The sequence below is a fragment of the Drosophila virilis genome, unplaced genomic scaffold, assembly GCF_030788295.1.
Source record: "Drosophila virilis strain 15010-1051.87 unplaced genomic scaffold, Dvir_AGI_RSII-ME tig00001625, whole genome shotgun sequence".
NCBI classification, from domain to species: domain Eukaryota; kingdom Metazoa; phylum Arthropoda; class Insecta; order Diptera; family Drosophilidae; genus Drosophila; species Drosophila virilis.
In genome coordinates, this window is record NW_027212850.1 from 21750 (window position 1) to 44477 (window position 22728).

The window sequence follows — 22728 nt, forward strand, 5'->3', positions numbered from 1 at the left end:
ATTATGTTGATTTGATTTGAAAATACATATGTATTTATGGTCATTAACTCAATCATTAATGAGTGAGATGACGATGTTTATTGATTGCGGGGTAACGGGATAATTTATGGATGATATAAATCGTACTCGTACATCTTATAGTTTTTGAGAGTGACACATTCATAGACAAACGGATAGACAGACGTGACTGAAAAACGGTGAGGTTTTCCTATCCTTTTTAACTATTTTCAATTGATCTGGGGCAAACAAAGAATATAAATATTTAAAATATATTTTATACAGCATAATATTCCATATACATTACTGGCGTATACAAGCCAACCTTTCCCGCGGCACGTCTAAAGTAAATGTTCTCAAAAAGCTTTGAAAATAATTTTGAGACTGATTGGGCGGTAAACAAAGAACTTAAATACAACTATTTCCACGGAGAATGCTTTGATCATGCGAAAAATGTGAAACACGTCACATGATTTCGAATTTAAGAGCGAAGCGTCACTCTCGGTATATTTGGCCCCCATTTCCACTAAGGAGGGATCACTTAAACAAACTGTTGCGGGACGAATTAATTTATCGATTGTTTAATATTAAGTATATTCTGAAAGTATGTATATTTGCCCTCCGAATGTACGGGCACACTGTATTTGGCTTGTTGCCGCCATTACTTAAATGTTAAGCTCATTATTGTCGTGAGTTCGAAGGCCGTAGGAGGAAAGACTGCGGTAAGATTCCGAGGGAATATATATCTAAGTTCTAACCTATGTAATCCGTTTAGAATAAAACACTTGCACTAGCACGTTTTGCATTACGCTGTCTCTAGTAACATCGGAGTAACATGGCCGGGGGCCAGGCGTAAACTTGCAGTGTTCAAATTGCAACTCCACCTTCATTTGGCACGCGACATGATCTTTTATTCGCAGTTCTTATTGTAAGAAACTGCAAGGGCGACTTGCGCTGAAGACAAGACGTGGTGTAACATTGGTGTTACAGTGTGTGTACATAGACACAGCACAGGCAGGGCCTCCACCCAGTTATAGAGTCACCATTAGTACGCAGCCAGCGTAAAATATAGCAGAAACCATCTCCGAGCTGAGTAGGATGACACAACGGTCACCCAGGAAAAGCCCACGCTTAAACGATGGCCAGGAGATAGCTACCACGGCGAGTGGGACGCAGACAAAGCGGACAAGTAGAATGGGGAGCACTGTATCACAAATGCAAGTTCCCGCTGTTAGCGCACCACAAAGCCCCAGCACCGTGGATGTGGGCACAAGTGTTCAACCTGCCGGCACTGTGGCCGCGGGAGTGAGTGCACGAGCCTCTCTCAAGTACGCAAGTCATAGATTTGATAAAGGGAGTCGCTGTGCTAGAGCACGAGTTGCAGAGGTCAAAAACTGGTCAAGCACATGTGAGTACAGTTACTGATCCCGTTAAGTTGAGTAGTGCTGGCATGAGTGGTACAGCTAACCTGCCGCCATCTTTGATCGGAGCGGAGAGCGGAGAGCCATCGTCGAGTGGAAGTTTGAGTGAAACTGCAACTATGAGTGTAGTCCCAAATTCAAAAGTAAGTTTGAGTGAAACTGCAATTTTGAGTGGAACTACCATTTTGAGCAGATCGCCATCTTTGAGTGAGGCACTGCCTACGTCATTGAGTGGAAATTTGGGAACACAGTTGCAAACGGTAGAGCGGGCTACAGGTTTGGATAACTACTCTACAACGTCAAGCCACTCGACGCCATATTGCTTTGCAGGCATTGCACAGCCAACGCTCAGCTACACTCCGGCACAGGAGAACCAACAAACGATAATTTTGGAGCCAACGCAGGCAACTGGGAACTTCGCATGGACGACTCCCAGGAACGATGTATGCCTGCCACGCAAATTACCAGATCTACCCGAGTTTGGAGGTCAACCTGAGGATTGGCCTATATTCTTCTGCGCGTTTACGGAAACAACTTTGGCGTACAACTGTACAAATCTGGAGAATAACCAGCGATTGTTGAAGGCACTCAAAGGCGAGGCACGTGACACTGTGAAGTCGTTGCTCATACATCCCAGGAATGTGAACAACGTAATTGAACAATTACGTTTTAGATACGGCCGCCCAGAACAGCTAATACGCAGCCAGCTAATTAGTATTCGAGAGGTGCAGCCAATTCAGGAGCACAGCATAGCTAAAATCGTGCCATATGCTACACGCGTAAGTAACCTTGCCGCCTTTCTACAATCGGCCAACGGGGAACAGCATTTAGCGAATCCTACACTGATGGAGGATTTGGTCGCTAAATTACCACCAAGCAAGAGGGTGGAATGGGCCAGACATGCAGCTACGATTAGGCCTTTCCCGACGGTCGTACATTTTAGCGCGTGGTTAATGGACTACGCCAATGTGGTATGTACGATTGTGGACGTCGATAGTAAGGAGCAAAGACGTAGAGTGCTGCATGCCAGCATTGACCAGAATAATGAAGGGCGTCACCGAGGTCGCACCAAACAGTGTCCAATCTGTAATGGACAACACGCAGTCAGGGACTGCAACGAGTTTAACTTAGCCTCTCCGTTAAAGAGGTGGACAGTCGTAAAAAGGCACCGGCTTTGTTTTTCGTGTTTACGAGTTGGCCACATGGCAAGAGTCTGCAATAGGGCCAACGAATGCCAAGTTAATGGATGCCGGAAGAGACATCATCGACTCTTACATTATCATGATGCTATGAGTCACAATGCACCGCAACCAGCAGGTGATAGAGTGATGAATACTGGACGGATGCCGCAGCCAGCGGATCCTCACACAAGGGCACCGCAGCCAGCGGATGCTCAATCGACGCAACAAAGGAACTTAAGTTGTGTCGATTCGGATGGAGAACGCCTACTATTCCGCATATTGCTAGTGACATTGCACGGGGCCAATAAGCGGATCGATACGTACGCGCTCCTCGACGAGGGCTCGTCTGTAACGATGATCGACGACGAACTACTGCGCGATCTAGATATCAAAGGGGAACGCAGGCAACTAAATATACAGTGGTTTGGTGGAAGAGCATGTGTTGCGAAATGTGTACGCCGTGTCCAACCTCAGCTTACCAATGCAAAGCCTGCATCAACGTGACGTCCAAATGTGGGGCAACGGTGCACGTCTTCCAATGAAACCGTATCGCGGGGCGGTACCAAAACTTCTGATTGGACTTGACCATGCGCATCTTGGACTGCCAATGCAAACAAAAAGGTTTGCACCACAGGGACCATATGCCGCAGCCACCGAACTTGGATGGGTGGTTTTTGGGCCGGCAAGAGATCAACCGACGGCAACGTCATCAAAGTCATGCCTCCTAGCAGTGTCGCAGGAGGATGCAATCCAAAAGATGGTAAACGACTATTTTGATATCGAAAACTTCGGGGTGAAGCTTACGCCACCAGTCGCAGCCAGCGACGATGCACGAGCACAGAGGATACTCGAAGACACCACGGTGAAAATAGGAGAACGTTACCAGACGGGTTTATTATGGAACCGTGATAATGTTGAATTGCCACGAAGCTATGATATGGCATACAAAAGATTGGTCAACATTGAGAGAAAGATGAAGCGGAACGATCAGTTTAAACAAGCCTATATGAAAATTATGGACGATTATGTTCACAAAGGATATGCTCGACGATTGAAGCAGCATGAGGTCGCTTTAGCCAACAGCGACAAACTTTGGTATCTTCCGCACTTTGGAGTTGAAATTCCAAATAAGCCCGGTAAGATAAGACTGGTGTTCGACGCGGCAGCAAAGGTTGGTGATATTTCATTGAATTCGGCATTATCCAAGGGGCCGCAGCACTATAAGTCGCTGCCGGCTGTTCTCTTCCATTTTCGGGAAGGTGCCGTTGGCGTTTGTGGAGACATTCGAGAGATGTTCCATCAAGTGTTGATTTGACCGCAGGACAGATGCGCCCAGCGATTCCTGTGGCGAAACGGCGATGATCGCCGGGAGCCTGATGTTTATGAGATGAGGGTAATGACGTTTGGAGCAGCATGTTCGCCAAGCGCCGCACACTATGTGAAGACCTTGAATGCCCTGCAGTTTCAGGATTCAGACCCTCGCGCGGTTAAAGCTATTCTTGAATGCCTCTATGTGGACGACTTTTGATAGTGAAGGTGAAGCCATCACCATATCGACAAGAATAAGAGAAATACATGCAAATGCTGGATTCGAATTGTGCCAGTTTACTTCCAGTTCGCCAACTGTAGCTGACGCGCTGGGCCAACATGGGACTGCGAGGAGCATCGGATGGGGCGAAGCTGAAGAAAAGATTCTAGGCATGTGTTGGCAACCAGCCACGGACGATTTCAAATTCAACATGAAGTACCACAAAGTACCCCGATGTGTGCTAAATTTGGAGCGAATTCCTACGAAGAGGGAATTCTTGAGCTTGATCATGTCAACATTCGATCCTCTGGGATTTCTTAGCTGCCTCATGATAACTGGAAAGTTACTAATGCGTGAGATTTGGCGACGAAATGTGCAATGGGATGAACCATTACCAGATGAGATCGCCCGGGCCTTTAGCAAATGGTTTCAGGATATGAACAACGTGGAAGGATTTCGGAGCTCGCGCCATTACTTCGGCCCAACACCTGTGCGGGCAATACAGCTGCACGTTTTTGTCGATGCTAGCCAGTCAGCATTCGCAGCCGTGACTTACTTGAGGGTCACCTACGACAACAACGACGTGCGAGTATGCTTCGTATGTGCCAGGACGAAGTGTGCCCCAATGAAGACGATGTCAATTCCACGACTGGAATTGCAAGCAGCCGTGAGGCTGATGGACACTGTCAAAAATAAAACAACGTCACAATGGATGACATTATGAGCCCGAACTTTTCCATACCCAGCATTGGGCATGCACCAACGCCGATACACCACAGCCTCGACGCCGATCAACAAATTGAAGCATTACCACATCAGGTCTATCACCCAGCCGCACTGGATCCAACGCCAACAGCTGCCACAACAGTGCAGCAGCAACAGCAGCCCGACGGCAACAATGGAGTAAGTGCTGCCGATGGAAGCGGTGGCAGCGGCTTGTTTGGCCATGAGCCGTCAATACCCTTGGCCCACAAACAAATGCAAAGCTATCAGCCGTCTGCCTCGTACCAGCAGCAGCAGCAGCAGCAGCAGAACCAGAGCAGCAACACGGGCGGCACCACTCCCCAATCTCTGATGCAGCCACAGACGCCGCAGAGCATGATGTCGCACATGATGCCAATGACGGAGCGCAGCTCCACCGGGGATGCATCCCTCAGCAACATACATCAGACCATGGGTCCATCTACACCGATGACGCCTGCCACGCCCGGCTCGGCGGATCCGGGCATTGTGCCACAACTGCAAAATATTGTGTCCACCGTCAACTTGTGCTGTAAATTGGATTTAAAGAAAATTGCTCTACATGCGCGCAACGCCGAATATAATCCCAAGCGATTCGCGGCCGTGATTATGCGTATTCGTGAGCCACGTACCACCGCATTGATCTTCAGTTCTGGAAAAATGGTCTGCACCGGGGCCAAGAGTGAAGATGACTCTAGGCTGGCAGCTCGAAAGTATGCGCGCATCATACAGAAGTTGGGCTTTCCGGCCAAATTCCTTGACTTTAAGATACAAAATATGGTCGGCTCATGCGATGTCAAATTCCCCATACGCCTCGAGGGTCTAGTCCTGACGCATTGCAACTTCAGCAGCTATGAGCCGGAACTGTTTCCGGGTCTTATCTATCGCATGGTGCGACCACGCATTGTGCTTCTCATCTTCGTCTCAGGTAAGGTAGTGCTGACGGGCGCCAAAGTGCGACAGGAGATATACGATGCCTTCGACAAGATATTTCCAATTTTGAAAAAGTTCAAGAAGCAATCATAAGGCCTACTTCATCATCGCTAAGCACATGTAGTTTTCTAGGGTATTAACTCTTAAAGTTGACTAATTGTAATTTGTATTAAGTTAAGATGTCTCTGTGTGAGCGCCAAATAAAACTGTATTTAGTTTGTAAAAAAAAAAAAAAAAAAAAAAAAAAAACCTACATCATTCTCGTCTACAAGACGATTTGAACGCTATGCAACTTTGGTGTTCGGCCAATCAATTGCATCTAAATTGTTCAAAGTGTATGTTTATGACTTTTAATCGTACTACACCTTATCTTGTTAGTTATACAATCGACAATATCCCTTTGCAACGTATACTAACAGTTAAGGATCTAGGCGTTATTTTTGATTCTAAACTCTGTTTCAATCTTCATATAGATACCATTGTTAATGAGGCAAAAGGTGTACTTGGATTCATTAAACGATGGTCTAAAGAGTTTAACGATCCTTTTATAACAAAACTTCTGTACATCTCTCTTGTTCGCCCTATCCTTGAATACTGCTCTTGCATCTGGTCTCCACAGTATATCAACAGCCAGGATCGTATTGAATCTGTTCAGAAGCAATTTCTGCTTTTTGCCTTACGAGGTTTAAATTGGGACCCTAATCTTCGGTTGCCGTCCTACTCCAGCAGACTGCTTCTTCTCAACCTTCCGTCGTTAATCAACCGTAGGACAATTCTCGGTGTTGTCCTTCTACATAAGTTGATTATTGGCGACATTGATTCTCCTTTTCTGCTAGGGCGTCTTCAATTCTCTGTTCCGGCTAGACCAACCAGAAATTATCGCCCCTTATTACTATCTACGTGCACAACTGATTACGCTATGCACAATTCTTTTCGCGTGCTATGTAAAAATTATAATAGTTTGCATCACGTTTTCTCTACCGAACTGTCTCTACCCCTAATAAAATCGTTGCTTTCAGGATACCTTCGGGAAGTCGCTGACCATTCCCAGCTATGAGCAGGGGCATAGCTAGCCGGACAGGCTGAAAAATTTTCCCCCACCGTGTCGGTGATTTCCCAATACTTTTCTCTTTGTCCTATCCACTTAACACTCTTTATCTAACTTACATTGCTTTACTTTATTAACAATTTTCTTACTTTCTTTTTCCTATTTATTGTATTTTCTTTATTAATTTAGCAAATTAAGATTATTTTTAATTTCACTTGAGATCACTTTTTTCCTACTTACAACCTTCTGCTTAGATGTAGGCTCTAATAGCGTCACTGACAAAATTAGCTGTGAAAAGGGGCACAGCTGGCCGGACTGGCAAATAAAACACCTCCATCGGTCGGTGATGCTATTTAGAAAATTGTATCCTTTAACTAGGCTTTTAGAATATACTTATATTGTACAACCTTTTGAATAATGAGGAAGACACTCGTTTTGTCGACCATTAATAAATAAATAAAAAAAAAGGAGCACAGTATAGCGATCAGCGACGCTATACTATGGACTGACTCCAAAACTGTGCTGCGTTGGATAGGCAGCACCCACCGTCGATATAAGCAGTTCGTCGGAAATCGAGTGGGAGAAATTTTGGAGTCAACAAAGGTTTCCCAATGGAGATGGGTACCTACTGCTGAAAATGCAGCAGACGACGCAACGAGGCCGCATTGCCACGTAGACCTCAGCCAACGGTCACGATGGTTAGACGGGCCAACATTTTTGCGGCAGCCAGAAAGCAGCTGGCCGCAGTCCGAACCGGGCACAGAACACTCATCCTACGAAGATGAAGAAGAGATGCCGAGTGAATTTGCCTTAGTTGCAGCAAATAGCTTTTTCATTTCATTTCAGAGATTCTCTAGCTACAGTCGGCTGGTGAGGACGACGGCTTGGGTTTTAAGGTTTACGCGCTGGAGCCGTGGACAGAGGACTGAGCTTGAGAGATTCGGCCTCACCGCGACGGAGTGTGAGAACGCTGAGAACTTACTGATACGGCGAGCGCAATGCGAAGCGTTCCCTGACGAGGTTCGAGCCTCATACAATGAAGAATCAGTCGGTCATCGAAGCGACATAAGAGGGCTGGCGCCATACTTGGATGACAATGGAGTCTTGCGTGCGTATGGCAGGATCGATGCCGCACTGTGTATAGCGCATAGTGCGAGAAGGCCAATAATATTGTCACACCGGCACGCACTGACGGAACTGATTGTGTATCACTACCATGTGAAAATGAAGCATCAAAACGTGGATGCAACGATAGGTGACATCAGGACCAGATTTTGGATAACAAAGCTGCGTCGACTGTTGCGTACAGTAATATCTGGATGTAGTGTGTGCAAACTACATAGAGCGCAGCCAGCGCCACCTATAATGGGTCCTTTGCCAGAAGACAGACTGTAAGCCAATGGATGGCCATTTAAGTTTACGGGTCTGGACTATTTTGGACCACTCCTTGTGACGATCGGACGTCGAAAGGAAAAGAGATAGGTCGCCTTGTTTACGTGTCTGACGACAAGGGCCATACATTTGGAGCTGGCACATGACCTGTCAACTGATTCCTGTATAATCGTAATCAGGAACTTTCCTTGCCGTCGCGGACCTGTACTGAGGTTGCGCAGTGACAACGGAAAGAACTTTGTTGGGGCCAACAGAGAAGCCAAAAGGCTAATAGACGTATTCGAGCCGGAGAAGATTCAGGGTGAGTTATCTTCTAGAGGCATTGAATGGATCTTCAACTGCCCAGCGAACCCAGCTGAAGGGGGAGCCTGGGAAAGGATGGTGCAGTGTGTCAAGAGAGTGCTACGCCACACAGTAAAGGAAGTGGCACCAAAGCAACACGTACTGGAGAGTTTCCTGATTGAGGCCGAGAACGTTGTGAATTCTCGCCCGCTTACCCACTTGCCGGTGTCTGTGGACCAAGAAGCCCCCCTAACACCGAACGATCTACTCAAAGGAGTGGCCAATCTGCCTGACACGCCCGCTATCCACGAGCAGCCGAACGAGAGATGCGTCACGAGGAAGCAGTGGCGCATGGCGCGGCTGTTACGAGACCGTTTTTGGAAGCGGTGGGTCTTAGAGTACCTGCCTACACTTGTGCGACGCGTGAAATGGTGTGCGCGCGTTGAGCCGATACGCCATGGTGATATGGTGTTTATATGCGACCCGGCCGTGCCACGCAGAGAGTGGCGAAGGGGCATAGTGGAGGAGCTCTACCCTGGACCAGATGGAGTGCCTCGACGCGCCAGCATCCGCGTGGCGGACAACAACCGAGTGCGACTGATGACTCGTCCCGTGGCTAAACTAGCCATACTGGATGTGAGTGAAGCAGGGCCTTCACGGGGGTGGGGATGTTGCGGGACGAATTAATTTATCGATTGTTTAGTATTAAGTATATTCTGAAAGTATGTATATTTGCCCTCCGAATGTACGGGCACACTGTATTTGGCTTGTTGCCGCCATTACTTAAATGTTAAGCTCATTATTGTCGTGAGTTCGAAGGCCGTAGGAGGAAAGACTGCGGTAAGATTCCGAGGGAATATATATCTAAGTTTTAACCTATGTAATCCGTTTAGAATAAAACACTTGCACTAGAACGTTTTGCATTACGCTGTCTCTAGTAACATCGGAGTAACATGGCCGGGGGCCAGGCGTAAACTTGCAGTGTTCAAATTGCAACTCCACCTTCATTTGGCACGCGACACAAACAGTGCTAAATACCACTCAAATGAATTGGGACATACATTTTTTAAAATGAGTTTGACGCCGATCGTATGATATATAACAAAGTTTTATATAAACGTTTTTCACGATTTTTCCACACTTGCGAGTGAAATTTTCCGACACCCCGTCTTGACCCAAAGACCGTCGTTGACCCACCGCAGGACAATTTTCGGTGTTGTCTTCCTACATACGTTGAATGTTGGCGGCATAAATTCTCCTTTCCTGCTATTGCCTCTTTAATTCTCTGTTCCGGCTAGACCAACCAGAAATTATCGCTCTTATACCTATCTACGTGCACAACAGACTACGCTTTTCGTTTTCTTTCTCTACTAATAAAATCGTTGCTTTCAGAATACCTTCGGAAAGTCACTGACCATTTCCAGCTATTAGCAGGGGCATAGCTTATCGTACAGGATGTAAATTTTCCCCCACCGGGTCTGCGATTTCCCATTAAGATCTCCCTATCCTATCTACCTAACATTCTACATATCTCGTTCAAATTCCTTTACTTTATTAATAACTTCTTTTTTTCTCTTTGAATATTTATTGTATTTTCTTAATGAATATAGTAAATTACGATTATTTTTAAATAAAGAACACTATTTTTTCTACTATCGCCCTCTTTCTTACTGTAGGCTCTAATAGCGTCAATGACAAAATTAGCTATGAAAAGGGGCTCAGCATGCCGGACTGGCAAATAAAACACCTCCATTTGTCGGTGGTTTTATTAGAAAATTATGTACTCTAACTACCCACCAAATCTTTGACACCCATTTCCACCAAGAAGGGATAGATTTCCAAAAAGTGCGAAATACCCATCAAATGAATTTGAGCAAAGATCTTTAAAAATGAGTTCGAAGCCCATCCGATGGTTAACAAAAAACTTTCATACCAAAGCTAATTAACCACTTTTGTTGGTTGAATTACCCAAACTGCTGAATCACGTATTCAATAAGTTCTTATGTAGAGCTTTGAAAATAAGTTTGAGGTAAATCGGACAAAACTTAAAACTGCACCAAAATAATTTTAGAATCGCATTTCTACCGAGGATGCTTTAATTCCGCGAAAAATCTGTAACACGTCTCAAATGATTTTCATATAGATCCTTAAAAATGAATTTGACAGCGAAACGTCATCCTTCAATTCTTTGATCACCGTTTCCACCAGAAAGGAATATAGTGTGAAACACACTTCACATGAATTTGAACAAATAACTTTGAAATTGAGTTTGCGGCCGATCGGATCGTAAACAAAAAAGTTTCATACAAAAGTTGTTTGCGATTTTTCCATAGTTGCGGGTGGAATTTATCGAATCCCTCTCTTAACGTGCACCTTCATCACATAAGGAAACTACACTGAATATTTTCGTAGCTCTTACGGTTTAGGCTGTGCGTTGATGACCAATCAGTCAGTCAGTCATCATAAACAGTGTTATATATAGCGATGAATGAATGTCCAAATTAAGAAAATAAATTAGTGCCCAAAAGGATCGAACTAAGTAATTAGTCCATAAACATAACTTGCGGCATGACTACCTTTGAGCGTGCACTTTCCAGCAGCCAGTATCACAGTGAAGGCTCTGGCATTTGAGCATATCCAGTATGCTTTTATCCTCAAAGACTTGCCCTGCTCGGAAGACAGCTCCAAACCATCTTGGACAAACATGGTTCCTTTATAAGCAATGATCACAGCTGTGCCGCTAGCGTCCTAATTGCAAGACTTGGTATCATACACGGCCTGCATGGGGACTCTTGCGAGGGGAAACAAGTTATTGCTTGAAAGCTTCCATGCCAGATCAAATGATGACGCATCAAGCTCAGGTTGGCTACAATCTCTTATAAGCGCAGGCGCGTATTCCCTAATGATTTTGTGAAGACAGGACCTCTACTTGTTCAAAATTGTGGACAACAATGAAAGGGACAAGCCGCTATTTTTAGCGGCTGTGGTTCGCCTGTGGATTAGGGTGCTCGCTGAATGATGTGGTGATAACAAATGTGTGGGTTTGTCGTCCTACATGTACCGTCGGACCCCGCTTACTTTATTTCAAAGGATCACCACTAGGGTATAATAATCTACGCACTTCAGAGCTATGGTCAGGTTAAAAACTCATGGTTCTAAACAGAAATCTTTGCTATACCTACCTAGCAAAAGAGTCCTTACACACCAACATTAAGCAAGGGATGATTAAGAAGATTTAAATAAAAAAAACTTCCGTTTGTTGCTGATTGCTTGCCTTTTGTATGTGTTTTAATATGGCTTCTTAAAACAAGTAAGAGGTTCAATTCGGGAGCTTGCGACTAGGAAATCCCATGAACCCTCTTCTACCAACACCAAAAGCAGCTAGCGGTAAGACCTTGTTTGCTTTAGCAGTAATAAAAATAAATTAACAACAAAGAAATAGTTCCATCGATAGGACTCGATCTTGCAACACACCGCACTACTTTCCGCCGCCACTACTCAATAGCCACACCAACAATTGAGTCTTAGTAAAAAAAAAACGGGTTGAAATAGTAGTGCATGCAATTATTCTTACAATTTGCGCTGACCAGCCAAAACACGTTTCCCTTAATAACTTTTGTGTTTCCTAACCGATCTTGATGAATTTTTAATCAAATGAAAGATCTTCTATACATACATATATACCATAAGCTACATGTTAACTTTGGTGACTAGCTTTTATTACTCGAGCTTTGGTACCATTAGTTTGGTATGTTATGAGTATTTCTATTACTGCTAAAGCTAACGAGCGCGTAAAGCGAGCTGCATTTGATAGTATTTTATAATCTTTTATAATCCGAAAGATTATAACAAACAATGTATGTATGTACATATGTACATGCATATGTATGTATATAAATTAAGTACGGAACCCAATATGCAAAGCAAATGTATATGCTTGCTTCCAGCCTATAGAAACTTTAATGTTTTGTTTCTGTTTTTATTAATTTTTGAAGTTAGATGTCTGAAAGCGAAAATTCCCAGCGTATGTACGTATGCTGATGAATTTTACAAAAACATTGGATCATGATCATAGGAAAAGAATTGGGTAACACAGGTATAAGTAACAACTACAGTGCCTAGAATGTTATCGATTGTTAATTACTGCCATCACTGTAAATTTGTATTTAATATTACGAGCGCTATTTATTATCAAAACACATTTGTTATTTTATAGAAAACCCGAAGAAATAACTCGAATGTCGAATAATTTCAATACATTTATCAAGTAAGTTAACTTGCTCCAAAATTCTTACAATATTATTCCTCGTTTTTCTTGAAAATTTCTATATACATGCGTCGTTCGCACATTTTTTTATGTGTATGTAACTTAACAATATTGACGTGTATAATGCAAATTTGTATATGTATTGAGCGTCTCTCAACAAAAAAATATGAATATTTTATCTACGTGTAAATAACTGCTGCTATTTCTATATATACATATATGTTTTAAAGTTTCATCAACAAGTATGTCGTTGCACCTCTTACAAATATACATTTTTGTATGTGGGTACACATGTACATGCTTTTAATATTCTACAATCCAAATTATATTCTCATACATTTAAGTGCATATACTTTTTTCCAAATTTGCAATATATCTTTGTTTAGTTTATATACATATATGTACAGGTAAATTTACTTATTAAAACAAATTTTGCTATTTGACGAGTTCAATCATACTTATGTACGTACAATTTTTGTATGTAGATATATGGACGTATTAAAAATGGGTTATATTGAAGTTGTGTAAAAGATTTAAGGGGTATTTAAGAACCCCTAATTTGATAATATTATTCATTGCAAAGTTTTCCTACGTTTGACGGTGGGTTGTAACATCTTACTTTCTGCTAATGCAAAACTAGAAGTTTAATTTAGGGCTTATGCAATTATTGGCTTTTAAATCATTGCATTCAAGGTCTACCTACGGTGAAACATAAAAGCGGAAAGCTTACTGGTTAGTTTAATATCAAAATTCAAATTTTACTTAATCTTTTATTTCAACTATTATAAAAGAGTAAGGGATCATCTTTTCCTTTCTCACATCTTCCTTAACCATTAGAGCTCGCATAGTCTTCACTTAAATGTGTTTTCCATTTCGCCTTTGTGTCTTTTTAATGGTCATCTATCCACTACTTTCTTCGTCTCACGCTTTGTTATACCACGGACTCATTGAAAAATGGGTAAAAGAGTATAATTTGTGCGGCGTAACGAGTTAAGGAAAGCATCTCCGATATTTGCATCGTCAACCTTAGTACACAACATGCATTCATATTTCAACACAAATTTGGGATAGGTCATGATAAGCGCTAATCTAACAAAATTAATTTCCAGAGCAGTGAATAACAACTCACATATACATCTTTTAAAGTTCTTATACATGTATAAATCACGGATACAACCAAAGGTGCTTGCACGCCATTGGCTAAGACAAGAACTTTTCTCGAGCATACACTGTCCAAAAACGAAAGTGAAATCAATCTATATATGCTATTTTTTTTTAAATAGTTATTGCAGAAGAAGCGTCTTGTGTACAAATGATTTGTTAAATTTTCCCGTAAAATTAATCGATAGTCTCTGGAGTAATATATTTAAATTTATTAATTGAAATAAAGCATACATATCATGGATAAAGCACAAGCACTTTGCGTCGATCGTAAGTGTAAAACTTTTTCGCTCAATGTACTTTAAAAACGAAGCGACGCAAATCATCATCCATCGGCCAACTTTGCTAAAGGCAGGCTGACGACTAACATTGTTGCTCGTGACACCATCAGTAAGCTGTGAATTCGGCATTAGTTCGTCTAAACGAAGAGCAGTCGGCCTGCGTCCTGCGAAATCGTAAGAGCCAGTTTAGGAAGCCAGGCTAGAAATTTTGCGTCTCATGCAAATGTATTGGCGTTACTCATCTTTTAAAAATAAAAATCGATGGCAAATTTTTTTTATTTTAACATCAAAAGTTATAAATTAAATTTGACATGAAGCTTCTTGAACAGTATTTATATGTAAAATAATTTTCATTTTATATCTATCGTTTCTCTTTTGAAATTTTGGCCTTTCTTAATTATAACAATGATAAATAGTTAAGTGAGAGAATAAATGCCTGGTTGGCATACAGCCAACCACTGGAAGCCAAATATTGCACTGAGTCGCTTCCACTCGTAGTCGTGATTTTAACTTTTTTGCACTTTTCGAATGGGCTGAGTTTTTATTTTGACAGAAAATATTGAAAGTATATATGGTAATTTGTTCAAGCCAGCGTTTGGTACAAATTGTAATATGATGTTTTAAAGATCAAGTGTTCGGCCAAAGAATTATACAAAATAAAGGATGAGGGCTATGTTTGTTTTTATTTTTAATGAAAAATTAGCAGATTTGTTTGTTCAACTCCACTTTAAAACAACCAAGTTTTTCATTCGAAAAAAAAAAAATTTGTTCTTAATCATCAAGAGCAATAAAAACAAAAAAGAGTGTTTTTTTCGGAAATTTTCGCTAAGGGATACCCTGAACCCTCTTCTACTAGCGCAGCGGGCATTACTTAACGAAAAAATTTACCCATTGCCGGCATCGAAATCGCAAATATCTTTAACCGATAGATCTACATGTCATCATCATGATTCTTGCCTTACAGCTATACCAATGATCAAGTTGGAGAGAAAAACTAAAGTAACATACAAGACATTTCGAATTGAAATTCTTTTTATAGAATTACACGAGAAAGCATTGATATCTTCAACACTACGAAGACCTAATACCCTTGTAGAAATTGCCCTCTTGCAGATATGTGGAAATAGTTAAACTAGTAATTGCTTAGTTAATGAAAATATCTAAGAAAACATGTTGCCATATAAGATCCTACTTTTCGACCGATCTCTCCTATGGTATCTTTATGGTATCTTATTCCGATGTCTATTAGATTTGCATAAATATGACGAGCATTGGAAATCAACAAATTTGAAGTTTGATCACACGAACATACGTTTCGAACTACCATTCATATGGCGTCTATAAATAGTGGTCCTTCCGGCCGGTTCCGATATATTTAGTGCCTGCAACAGAAAGGCGGATATATGCAAACTTTTAAGATGATAGCTCTGAGACACTAGTTCGCAGATAGACTAGTTAGCTTTATTATCTCGGTTATTCACATCTAATAAACACTTTGTATAGACTAAAGCATTATAATTTTTTCTAACCATATTTAATGGGTTCAATTCAAAGAGTTCCTGACTAGGAGACACCCTGAATCTCTTTTACCAACACCAAATGCAGCCGGCGCTTCTAGCTCATTCGCTTTAGAAGTATTATTACAATAAAATTAAATAAAAAATAATTCCCACGTTAGGACTCGGGCCCGTAGCGACCGCACAACTTTCCATCGCCTCTACTCGACAGCCATACCGACAAATTCTTTTGACGAAAAAAAAAAAACGAATTTAAACTGCAGAACATAATACAATACAAACGCAATTACTATGCTGTTTCAACAGCATTGCAACAGTAGATCTTATTGTGCTATTAAATATTTGTATAAACAGAAATTAGCATTTAAATTTTAGCCCAAATTTTACTTATATATGTATATTAAAAATGTATTTATAAATATTTTTTTGTTTATTTAAAAATATGAAAATATGTTTAGAATTCATTTAGTATGTATTAAATTTTTTGTTTGTCTATATATAATTTTGCATATTAAATTTATCATGAATTAAAAATCTTTAACCTATCTTTATGAACTCCCTGTTTTTTATTTCCAGAAATAATTATTTAAATCTATCTTCTATTTTTTTACTCTATAGGGCCCTGTGTATTTAAAATCTTATGGCCTACTTCATTTCTTAGTAAAACTTAATCTCCTATGATATAAATTATGTCCTTAGTTTTTAAGTCATATAGCTCTTTATTTTTTTGTTTGTGTAGGTCAAGCTTATTTCTTGCTCTTTTGTATGTTATATACTTACTTTCTTTAGCGTAATCTTCTATGTTTTATGTAGGTTCTATATTATTTATGATATTAAAGTATTTTAGTAGATTACTAGTCTTACCAAATACTAACTCATATGGACAATAATTATGTGCCATAGAGGGGGTTGTATTTAAACAATAAACATAGTATTGATGCCATACGGCCCAATCAGTTATATTTACTAATATGTAGGATCGTATATATTCATTTAATGTTCTGTGGCTTCTTTCTATTGTTCCAACAGTCTGGTGATGGTGTGTAGTTGATGTTATATTCTTTATATTTAAATATTTGCGCAAGTCATTTATAATTGAATTCTTATATTCCGTTCCCATGTCCGAAATGAAAGTCTTCATTGGACCGTACTTTTATTTGTCACTGGTTTAGCAACAAAATATTAATCAAGTCGCATATGAGCGTGACTGCATATTCATTTCCTTTTTCTGACTTTGCTTGTGGACCAATTGTACCCACTATCACTCTGTCGAAGGCCTTTATCGGGGTTTCAGTAATTGTTGAAGGGGTCTTATTATGTTTTGTAGTTTTTGATTTTTGGCATTTTTGACATTTCGGGATGTACTCTTTTATATCACGAGTCATACCTTTCCAGTAATAATGTCGTTTGGCCTTGGTCAAGCTTTTTGTAATGCCTGTATGACCTCCTTGTACTGGATCGTCATTTGGTGTAGACAATATAGCTTCTTTCTCTTTAACATTTGTTATTGTGGTTACCGGGTTGAGTAGCGCTACTCCTTATGTGTTCAATTGCCCATGTTTAATTGCCCACAATTTTGAAATTATGTATTGAAACTATTTCAATGATATTTTCTCACGGTGCCATTTTCAGTTGGCTGAATTTTAATATACAGGCTTCTTTTTTGAGCCTTGGAAATAGTTGACCTAAGTCAATATTTCCATTATTAGTATATAAATCGCTAACATCAATTCTTGCTATAATTTTATTACCACGTTTTAAGAAACATAGCATATCTTTTATATGCAAGGTCACTTTTTTACGTACTTCGTCATTATTAATGACTTCATACGTGTTGCTGAAAAGCTTTTCGGTAGATTACCTTGAAATTTCTACTTGTTTGTTATCCGTCGTACTCTTGTTACTTTCTCCTTTTGATAATGTTTTCGATGCGTAAGCTACCGGAAGTTGAATTCCATTGTGGGTTTGTGTAAACACTGCACCACAAGCTTGCATACTTGCCTCCGTGATAATACAAAATTCTTTTGTAAAATCTGGGATTGTAACAGAGTTGGTTTTATTAGTTGAGCTTTAAGATATTCAAATGCATTTTGACATTCATCAGTCCATTAAAATGGGACATTCTTTTTATGTAATCTTGTTATATGCCTAGAATATTTGGCCAAAGTTTTGATGAATCGTCTGTAGTAATTACAAAATGCCATAAAACGGCTAGGGCTGTTCGAGTCATGAGGGACTGGATAATTTAATTTGACATCAAATTTTTTGTCATCTGGCAAGATTCCTTTGTCTGCGCATTTATGTCCCAGGAATGTGACTTCATGCATGTGTTTTTCGGAACAACCGATTACTATCAAATCATCCATATAAAGGAATGCTTGTGAGGGTTCAAGTCCAGAGAATGCAATAGTCATCATTCTTTGGAATGAATTTGGCGCTATTTTCAAACCAAATGGTAATCGCGTGAAGCGATAAAAGCCATTGCTCGTTGAAAAAGAGTTATAAAGTTATATCTCTAAAATTTTTGTCTAGCTCAATCTGATGGAATCTTGACATTAAATCAAGGCAAGAGAAATATTTTTCTCTACCTAGTTGATCTAAGATATGGTCGATCCTAGGGAGTGGAAATTTGTCGGCTAATAATTTTTTATTAATTTGACGATAGTCAATTACTAATCGCCATTTTTTCTTTTCGTTATCTATTGATTTTTTGGGTACTAGTAACAATGGGCTGTTGTATTCTGAATCGGAAAGTTCGACTATCTTTAATTAATTTGTCGACCTGAGCTTGAATCTCGTCTTTTTGACTATGAGAATTTCTATAATTTTTTATAAGCATAGGTTCATCATCCTTTAATCTAGTTTCTGCTTATAAAAATGTAATTGGTTGAGTTCCAAGTGGTTGTTGTTGTTGTTGGTGCAACTTTTGTTGTTGCTGCCGCCTTCGTTGTTATAGTAGTGGTTTTTCCAAGGTCTTCCGGAAGTCCTGTCACGGTCGCCATGTAATCTTGAGGGTACGAGTGAATGAATCTAGCACGTCTGTGCTGTTTGAGTTTGGTTTTTAGAATGTTTTATTGAATATGTCTTTAAGTACGCATAGTCGATGTACATAAATGCTTAAGGCTAAGGCCACGTGTCTGCGCTACCGGTTACGCCAGCAGCGGAGCGGCTGCATATATGTATATGTCTCTATCAGTATAAGAAAGCAAGAGAGTCTTATCAGCGTGGGTCAGCGTGGGAATGCTGACTTAGCGTAGTTCATAAGTGGGTGATCATATTTCACGCTCTTTTGAATTGGTTTTGTTTATGTAATGAAACAAAGTGTTGTTATATTTATGCTGAGTTCTTGGTACAGTGTACCCTCGATATATGCGCATACTACAGTAGCTATAAAATATTAAAAATATAATACTATTCCTGAAGCTCATTTCGTGACTTTAGCTCTAATTGCGTGGAAACGAGGAATGTTATCGATTAACAACAAACTCGTACTGCGCGGTAACTAGAAGGACCTATGTTTAAAATTTCAAGTCTCTAGCTCTTATAGGTTTTGAGATCTCTGCGTTTATACATACGGGCTGACTGACAGACGGGCATGGATAGGTCGACCTTGTTTTTAAATGCTGAACAAGAATATGTATACTTTATTGGGTCGGAGATGCTTTCTCCTGCCTATTACATACAGCTGTGAAAAAAATAATAGCACCTCCAACACGAGTAATTTTAAAATAGTTGCCCAACTAGCATTATTAACTTTAAGGAAAGTTGAAGTACTTTTTTTTCCAAATGGAAGACTCTTAAAAGCATGGGAATAAAAAATAAGCATATTTTAGTATAATGTTTTTAGGTAATTTAAGGAACTTTGTTGAAATTGATCAATTTAGGCGAACTTTGAACTTATAATACTAAATCTATATTTATCATTTACTATTTGGTACAGTGTCATTTATTGTGAATAATATCTGCGCATCGCTTGGTATGGCATCAACTAAGTCCTAACGTCGTTTTAGGGGAATTTCGGACCAGGACTCTTTAATTTCTTTCAAAAGTGATCAGATAGTAGTTGGCTTGGAAGCAGCAACTGCTTCCTTGAGGTTGCAGCACAGATTTTTGATGGGATTCAGGTCAGGCGATGAACAGGCCATTCCAAAACGTTCACATAGTTTGCCCTGAACCATTCATTTAATTTTTTTTTACTGATGTGTTCGGGGTCATTGTCCTGTTGAAAGACATTTCGTATGCTGCAAAGGATAGAATTACAATATTGTGGTGAGAATTGTGTGTTTCTTGGACGTCTAACGTATGATCGAGATTCCTTTCCATTAAACATTACAAGTTTGAACTCATCTGACCACAAAATATTCATACATTTTTGGGATGTCCAATTCGCATGATCCCTGGCAAACTAGAAATAGGTGTCGAAGTTAAAAGTGGTACCTTTCTTGGGCTGCAGGCCTTAAGGTTATGTTGCCTAAGATAGGTATGACCTGTTTGGTCCGTCGCATTTATGTTAAGCGAATTTTAAAGCTCGGTAGCAGGCTTGAAGGGATCCTGCGTGTTCTGACGAATCAGTCTTTTGACATGAAGATGGGTCATAGATCGTGTTCATTCACGTGTTTCAATCATTTTATTGAAGCATCCTACAAATTGACCAACTTCTCTGTAAGTTTTTACGTCCAATATCAATTTTTTGATAAGATCGCGCTACTCTGTGTGCTTTCACAGTGCTTTCCGCGTCCCATTGTAATAAGTCAATTCCGCGATATAACGAGAATTCACGAAAAAAAAGGGCTAATTGTGCTATTTTCCGGATTTTTGGAACTTCTTTTCTTAAAATACCCAAAAAAAAAAAGAACGCTAACACTGTTTTAGTTTCTGGGGAATACTAAACAACATTCAAAAAATAAATTTTAAAAAAGTCGGAACAGTTATCGCATTTTTTATCAAGAACATAATGTGTTGCAGTGCTATTATTTTTTAAAAACAATATTTTTTTATAAAACAATAATTTAAAATAATCGGAATGGTGAGAAATAGAGAGGTAAGTTGATAAAATAGGATCAATGATCGGTAGTTAAAGGACGCTTAATTATAAGAGAAGAATCGTAGACTAAGGAGACGCAATTATGTAACAAAGTATTGTAATATACATAAGAATACGTAACATACAAGAATATTAGTAGAAGTAGTATATACTAGATAGACACAATGTTGGAATATGTGTATATGTGTATGTGTATGACGTTTCATCCAAATTTTGAATCATTTTATTATTATTAACAAATTTTAATTTAATAAGATAAAATAATCTAAAGACTTTCACACGCATGTGTGATTATTTTCGGCACCCCGATGATTACTCTGTTTGCATAAAGTTGTTTTATTATAATATTTTTTGCTTTCGCAAATTATAAATTTATTACAAATAAATAAATGTCAAATATTTGCATTCGTATATATTACAGAATTCACCGTGCAGTAAACAGAATCTATATGCCTTTATAATTGTAACTTATCGTACATTTTTGCAATGAATGCATCGTTTCATTCATATACTGATATACTAGCGGCAAATCAGCAAGATTCCTCTAGTCCGGAAAATTTTCCTTCAGTTGTCGTTGGTTATAGAACCAGCCACACCAAGGATATTGCTGAAAGTAATTCAAACATCTCTTCGTCTCAATTGTCGTTTATGGATGAATCTTCGAATGAATTCAACAACCAACAGTTAATACATCCCAGCACATTAATTAAAGTGTGTGGTGGTTGTGGAGGTAAGTTCAATACCTATTTTAACTGTTTCTATATTAACTTGATGGGGTATCCATTTAAAAAGAGCTTTAAAAATAAAAAAATGCGAAGGTACAACTTAATTCTTAGAAGAAAGGCATGTTATGTGCAAGTGGGCTATTTGACTTAAATATATGAAAGCAAAAGCAATTATAAACATTTATAGAAAGGATAATGGTGTTGGGAAAATATATGTAACAGGCAGTAGGACGCATTCTGAACTTCAACTGCATCAATAGTATAACCAGTCTTGCCTTTTCTCTCTGTCCGGTTGTTTGAATGCATTGGTCTTATAGCCAATTAAAAAAATAAAGAATAGATGTCCTTTAGTACCAGCACAGTACGAATGCTTATTTGTAAGTATTTTAACGGGATTTTGCTTTTAATTTAACTGATATGACTACCTTCCTTTAACGTTAAATAAATTGAGAGGAGTTAAATATTATTTTTATAAAAATATGAAGGATATATTTTAGTATTTATTTTTTCGCTGGCGATTTGGATCTTTTGCGTATCGTGTATCATTTGTGTGTTAGCTACAATTTTTATTATATTTTATTTTATTTATTTCTTCAAAAAATTTTTCTAGGCTTCGTTTTACCGTTTAACGAAAGTCCGCTCCGTAGTTTAAAGGTAAACTTCAAATTTTGTCCAATTCACATTTGCTCTTTTTATACCCTGAACCCATTAAAAATGGGTAAAAAGGGTATATGGTATTTGTGCAAAATGCAAATGTATGCAGCAGGCAGAAGGAAGCATCTCCGAAACCCATTAAGTATATATATTGATCAGCATAAATAGCCGAGTCGATCTAGCCATGTCCGTCTGTATGTCCGTCCGTCCGTCTGTCCGTATATATGAACGCAAGGATCTCAGAACCTATAAGAGCTAGAGACTTGAAATTTTATATGTAGGTCCTCCTAGTGCCTGCGCAGACCGAGTTTGCTTCCGATAATCGATAACTTACACCGTTTCCAAGCAATCGATAAAAATTGATATCAGCATCCTGTTTATTGAAATTGGGTAAATAATAAAAGCTAGAGGCACCAAACTTGATTTGTTGTTTCTTAAATATTATGTATATATTATCAAGTATATTTCATTTTATACCTCTCGCAACCTCCCCGCTACCGGGCCAGAGCTATAAATCAAGTTAGTAACCCAAGTTGTATTACCAACCGATTTCAAC

The 22728-nt window shown here is 39.6% G+C and overlaps 5 protein-coding genes across 6 annotated transcripts in view; all 5 read left to right on the forward strand.

The window, feature by feature from the left end:
* The first annotated feature begins 1447 nt into the window (after positions 1-1447).
* Positions 1448-4127, forward strand: LOC138911575 (uncharacterized). Its single transcript, XM_070210959.1, has 4 exons — positions 1448-2504; positions 2736-3021; positions 3089-3869; positions 3921-4127. Exons 1-4 carry the CDS (start codon positions 1448-1450, stop codon positions 4125-4127), a joined length of 2331 nt encoding a protein of 776 aa, XP_070067060.1.
* A 211-nt stretch (positions 4128-4338) lies between these two features.
* On the forward strand, positions 4339-4798 carry LOC138911576 (uncharacterized). Its single transcript, XM_070210960.1, has 2 exons — positions 4339-4716; positions 4793-4798. The coding sequence occupies exons 1-2, from the start codon at positions 4339-4341 to the stop codon at positions 4796-4798; spliced, it is 384 nt and encodes a 127-aa protein (XP_070067061.1).
* Positions 4799-4802: 4 nt separating this feature from the next.
* LOC6636627 (TATA-box-binding protein) lies at positions 4803-6029 on the forward strand. Its single transcript, XM_002060055.4, has one exon. The coding sequence runs from the start codon at positions 4836-4838 to the stop codon at positions 5892-5894; it is 1059 nt and encodes a 352-aa protein (XP_002060091.1). The 5' UTR covers positions 4803-4835; the 3' UTR covers positions 5895-6029.
* A 2185-nt stretch (positions 6030-8214) lies between these two features.
* LOC138911577 (uncharacterized) lies at positions 8215-9954 on the forward strand. Its single transcript, XM_070210961.1, has 3 exons — positions 8215-8240; positions 8421-9159; positions 9916-9954. Exons 1-3 carry the CDS (start codon positions 8215-8217, stop codon positions 9952-9954), a joined length of 804 nt encoding a protein of 267 aa, XP_070067062.1.
* Positions 9955-12631: 2677 nt separating this feature from the next.
* Positions 12632-22728, forward strand: part of LOC6636626 (LIM domain transcription factor LMO4) — a 51838-nt gene continuing 41741 nt past the window's right edge. Inside the window, exons 1-2 of one of the 2 annotated variants that reach the window (XM_015168331.3) lie at positions 12632-12790; positions 21215-21523. In XM_015168331.3, coding sequence (XP_015023817.1) covers positions 21280-21523 — 244 coding nt within the window. In that variant the 5' untranslated portion in view covers positions 12632-12790; positions 21215-21279. The remainder of the gene's footprint in view (positions 12791-21214; positions 21524-22728) is intronic. The other variant, XM_002060054.4, reaches the window with a different exon arrangement.

Excerpts from the sequence above, each read along its gene's own strand:
- LOC138911576 (XM_070210960.1), top strand. The coding sequence starts at position 4,339 with ATGAAGTACCACAAAGTACCCCGATGTGTGCTAAATTTGGAGCGAATT.
- LOC138911575 (XM_070210959.1), top strand. The coding sequence starts at position 1,448 with ATGAGTGGTACAGCTAACCTGCCGCCATCTTTGATCGGAGCGGAGAGC. Across the intron at positions 2,505-2,735 it reads CACCAAACAGTGTCCAATCT|GTGATAGAGTGATGAATACT; the intron begins GTAATGGACAAC and ends CGCAACCAGCAG. Across the intron at positions 3,022-3,088 it reads AGGCAACTAAATATACAGTG|CCTGCATCAACGTGACGTCC; the intron begins GTTTGGTGGAAG and ends ACCAATGCAAAG.
- LOC6636627 (XM_002060055.4), top strand. The coding sequence starts at position 4,836 with ATGGATGACATTATGAGCCCGAACTTTTCCATACCCAGCATTGGGCAT.
- LOC138911577 (XM_070210961.1), top strand. The coding sequence starts at position 8,215 with ATGGGTCCTTTGCCAGAAGACAGACT. Across the intron at positions 8,241-8,420 it reads CCTTTGCCAGAAGACAGACT|GAACTTTCCTTGCCGTCGCG; the intron begins GTAAGCCAATGG and ends AATCGTAATCAG. Across the intron at positions 9,160-9,915 it reads CTAAACTAGCCATACTGGAT|AATACCTTCGGAAAGTCACT; the intron begins GTGAGTGAAGCA and ends CGTTGCTTTCAG.